This window comes from Zea mays, chromosome 9 (genome assembly GCF_902167145.1).
Source record: "Zea mays cultivar B73 chromosome 9, Zm-B73-REFERENCE-NAM-5.0, whole genome shotgun sequence".
Classification (NCBI taxonomy): domain Eukaryota; kingdom Viridiplantae; phylum Streptophyta; class Magnoliopsida; order Poales; family Poaceae; genus Zea; species Zea mays.
In genome coordinates this window covers 9,748,458-9,753,498 of record NC_050104.1, presented here as the reverse complement: position 1 = coordinate 9,753,498, position 5,041 = coordinate 9,748,458, and the positions used below count along the sequence as shown (strand labels likewise).

At 49.4% G+C, this 5,041-nt stretch overlaps 1 protein-coding gene across 1 annotated transcript; it reads left to right on the top strand.

Annotated features, from left to right (window-relative positions):
* Window positions 1-336: 336 nt before the first annotated feature.
* On the top strand, window positions 337-1,636 carry LOC100284601 (uncharacterized). The gene has a single exon (NM_001157496.2). The coding sequence runs from the start codon at window positions 554-556 to the stop codon at window positions 1,337-1,339; it is 786 nt and encodes a 261-aa protein (NP_001150968.2). The 5' UTR covers window positions 337-553; the 3' UTR covers window positions 1,340-1,636.
* The last annotated feature ends 3,405 nt before the right edge of the window (window positions 1,637-5,041 follow it).

Below are 5,041 nucleotides of genomic sequence, written 5' to 3'. Positions count from 1 at the left end.
CAGCTGTACGTGCAAGTCGTCGTACAGCTGAACATCACGCCAGATCCCCACAGACATCAGCAGGATGCTTCCTCGTTCGTTTTTTTTAGAAAAATGGCTCCCTCCATCACTGGCAGCTGTACGGCTGGCTGACCCACGCTCATGCGCTCATCCGTCCGACGCTCTGATATGAACGGGAAAGGTATTCAAATGTCCAACCACACTAAACAATCTAATAAACAATGTACAAAAAAAACAACCCTACTAATGCGCAAGACGCTCAGATTGACACTAGCACAGTTAGTATATTGTGTCACGCCATCCTATAAAATGCGGCATCAGTTTCCGCAGGCCGGCACACAAGCAGCAACATCACTGATCGCCGTGCAGCCTGGTACGTACCACACACACACACACACATACAGAAGAAGAACGTACCTTGCGCTACAACCCCGTCGCCGCCGACTACGCCGATCGTGTCCACGGGAACCAAGCAAAGCAAAGCAAGCGACGCATCGGAAGAAGCCGGAGACCGACCGACCGACCGAGCTACCTAGCTACAGCTCATCAGCCCATGGTGAAGACGGCGACGGCGACGGCGGCGGCGAGGCACGGCGGCGCTCATAAGAGGACGTACAAGGGCGTGCGGATGCGGAGCTGGGGCTCCTGGGTGTCGGAGGTGCGGGCGCCGGGCCAGAAGACGAGGATCTGGCTCGGCTCCCACTCCACCGCCGAGGCCGCGGCGCGCGCCTACGACGCCGCGCTGCTCTGCCTCAGGGGCTCGGCGGCCGCGCCGGACCTCAACTTCCCGCCCCGCCGCCCGCTCGCCGACGGCCTCCACCCGCTGCCCCCCGCCGCCATGTCGCCCAAGGCCATCCAGCGCGTGGCCGCCGCCGCCGCGGCCTGCTGCGCTCCTCAGAGTAACGGCATTGGCAGTGCCTGCTGCGCCGCGCCCTGCGCTCCTCCGAGTAATGGCATTGGCAGCGCCTGCGGCCACGCCGAGACCGCCCCGGCGTTGAGCGGCAGCCCGCCCTCCAGCGACAGCGACGTCTCCTCCCCGGAGGCGGGGTCCACCGCCAGCAGCGACGGCGAGCTGGCCCGCTACGGCGACGGCGACGGCGACGGCGGCGTCAGCGTGGACTACGGCTCGCTCGCCGACATCGACGCCTTCTTCCAGTCGCCCAAGTGCATGGACGACGACCACTACTACTACGCAGCGCTCATGGACCCCTGCGGCGCCTTCTTCGCGCCGGCGCCATCGGTTGCGGCGGACGACGACGCAGCAGCCGCCGCCGGATGCTGGGAGGACGGCGACGGCATTGCGCTCTGGAGCTTCAGCTTCCCCGCTCTGGACTGCTGAGCTGAAGCGGCGCAGATTCCGCTACTACTGACGATTGACGACTAATCGCCGGTCAAGCGATGGAAACCGCTTTATTTGCTTCATCGACGGCACAGGTTTCCGCATACATGATAAATTTACCCAATTTAATTCGATGTATGTAAACATTCTTAATAAGCTGATTGTTAAGCGTTGTAGTGGTGGGGAGCTCTCATGGCTGAAGCTGCATGTTTTAAGGTAGCTTTTTCCATGGAGTTAACCTCTTTGCTATTGCTTGTCTATGAGTAAACAAAAAAAAAAACAGTTTTATTGCCAGCACAACTGCACAAAGGAATCATCTCTATTAACTCCTTTTATCAGAAGGCCCATATCAATAGCGGCGTGGATTACATCGTAGAATGGGCCTCACGACAGCCCAATAAGATGCGGTAGACGTGGGGAGAAACTGGCGAATCCGACTCGCCGAGAAAGAGAAATGTCAGGCCGGGAGGAGATCACGCATGCATGTATTTGCGTTTGCGTCAAGACTAGTAGACCTAAAGAATTGTGATGCACCTAAAAAATGCCAAGAAAAATAATAGTTGAGCCGACCAAGATCCTTCGCAACACACTCATGACGAAGCTCTGAAGCGACGAAGGAGGAGGAGGATGAGCTTGTCCGTCGTCGTCGAAGGTAAGGAGCTAACAGTAATAATGCCGTCGTCCACTTATATAAGAAAACAAATATGAAGGTCGTCTTGGTTAAAGATAAACAAATAGACATTAGCCTTCGGATGTCAATTTGCTGAAGAGACGACCGATTACGGGTGACCCTCAAAGACAGAAACAGAAACAAATGTATAGTGGGCTTGACGAGAGGATCAGTGCAGCATAATAATCAACACCCTCAAAGATTAACTTGTTGATCATCCATGCAAAGCGCTGATGTTCGTCATTAGGCCAGTGGCGTTGCAGAGGTCTGAACATCTTTGTTATTTTTCATGTTCTCCAATTTCTGTTTCTATCATCAGTGAAGAAAATCGTGTATTTCAACCACTCTGTTGTATTGCTCTTCTTGTTCTTGGCTCTAAGCATCTAGCTGCCTCTGCATCTTCTCTTTTCGAGAGAGTGCAGAGAGGGCAACGTATGTTGATAACGTGTTTAGATTACAGTCTTTGACGTAAACAAGAGATTCGAAAAAAACAAGAACAAGAGCATAAAACTGTTTGATTTCATTGATTTATGGTTACACATGTAGGTTTAGAAATAAGGATGGTTAACAAAATATACTTTCATTTCTGCATCAACCATGGAGGAAGGTTGTAGATGGTGAGGATCACCGGCCATATGATATGCTTGCTGCTTATCTCATCAAATGTATTCATTCCATCAGTACTCAGTGTGAACCTAATATTTCTTGGTTCATTGGCAAAGTCTCGGTGGTTGTCATTGAAATCTTGCCACGACTTCCCATCGGCTGGATGTTGAAGCTTCCCATCATTTTTGTGCTCATCAGAAGCATGCCAACTCATAATTTTGGCATCCTCAGGGTTAGCGAGCAAACACCTCAATCGATCAATGATGGAAATGTACCACATCACCAAAGCTATGTCCGGCACACCGGACTGTCCGGTGGTGCACCGGACAGTGTCTGGTGCGCCAGGCTGGCTTCCGGCGAACTGGCCACTCTCGGAAATGTTTGGCGGCGTACGACTATAATTCACCGGACTGTCCGGTGGTGCACCGGACTGTCCGGTGAGCCAATGGCCGTCAGCGCAATCCGCGGGCGACGCGTGGCCCGCGCCAACGGTCGGCAGGGGGCACCGGACTGTCCGGTGTGCACCGGACAGTGTCCGCTGCGCCAACTGCCATGGCGCTGCAACGGTCATCTGTGTCAAATTAGGAAGGAGATTCGCACCGGACATGCTGCAGTGTTCGGTGCACCACCCGACAGAAGGAAACTTTGACCTTCCTTGTTGGCCTCCAACGGCTCCTAACTGCCTTGGGGCTATAAAAGGGACCCCTAGACGCATGGAGGAGTCACCCAAGCACACTCTAAGCATTCCAAGACTTCTAGTCCTCACTTTCACGCAATCGTTCATCTTCTCACTTGTGTGCGTGTTTGCGGTGTGGATTTAATTCTAGTGTGCGTTGTTCTTCCCAACCTTACTTCGTGCTTTCATTGTGATCTTTGTTGTAAGGGCGAGAGACTTCAACTTGTGGAGATTCATCGCAAACGGGAAAAAGAGATAAGCAAAGAAAAGTCGTGGTATTCAAGTTGATCATTGGATCACTTTAAAGGGGTTGAGTGCAACCCTCGTCCATTGGGACGCCACAACGTGGAAGTAGGCAAGTGTTACTTGACCCAACCACGGGATAAAATCGTGTGTCTCTTGTGTTGATGTCTTTGTGATTGTCTTGGTCACAAGAACTCGCTTCGCAACTACTTAGTCACACTAACATTTGTATAACCAAGATTTGTGGCTATTAGTTGTTGAATTTTACAGGATCACCTATTCAACCCCCCCCCCCCCCCTCTAGGTACTCTCAACTCTTCCTCTCGATAATCTTTATCCGTCTTGTACCTACTTGCACCGCAATTTGGACAGCTCTCCAAGTCTTTATAATCATCACCTCGATAAAGGATACAATGATTTCTACATGCATGGATCTTCTCCCCTCCCATAGTGAGCAGATTGATTAGTTTTTTTGCACTTTGTTCTCCTTTGGAAGCATATCTGCTATAATACTCAAGAACGCATCGAAGTCAGCATCAGACAAACCATATCTAGCTTTTAACATCAACAACTTTTGCACAGACCGAAGCGTCGTGAACTCTTTGGTACAACCCTTAGACTCGTGTACAAAGGCTCTTCTGCTGCCTTCTTCAGGGACTCCGTACCTTCATGATGAACATCGATGGATCTGTACAACGACGCAATATTGCCTCTAACAACTCTGCATCTTCCTCATCCATAACATTTGGCAGAACATGAGTTCTATCACGTTCATTTCCTCTAGCGTAACCAGGATCAGTAATAATTGGTACTACATGTTCGCTCTGTTGAAAAGGTTGGTGTGTCTTGTGAACGAACTAAAATCTGCCATCGATGTTCTCAGAGTTTCCAGTTGTATAAGGCGAAGAGCTAACCTCTCCATGCTTTGTCCAAATTATGTAATCCTTCACAAATCCTCGACATACCAGATGAGATATAATTTGTTCTGTGTCGTCAAATACAACAACATTTTTGCAGTCCATGCATGGACAATATATGTGTTTTGTCTTTGTTCTCCAAGCATGGTTTGTAGCGACATCAATAAACCTATGGACCTCGAATATGTATGATGGATTTAGCCTTGATAAGTTATACATCCAAGACTGTCTCTCCATCATCACCTGTAAAAAATTAACATAAAAACAATACAAGAAAACAAATTGGCAAGAGAAACATAAACAAACATTTCCTAACAACTAAATATATCATGGATAAACAAAAAATGGCAAAAAAACATAGACCAACCTTTCTTAGCAACCCTTGTATGTTGCGAAATCTGGCCCTCCACTGGAAGTTGGGCTGCGCGCGAGGTACACAGTTTCTGTCGGAAAGTATGAATGGGTATTTATACAACAAATGTCACAGGAGGTTGGATTAGGCAACCTAACCACTTTATCTCTAACACATGGTGAAACTCTATATCCAAAATGTGGCTAAAATTGAGGAAAATGAACAAAAATTAGCAAGA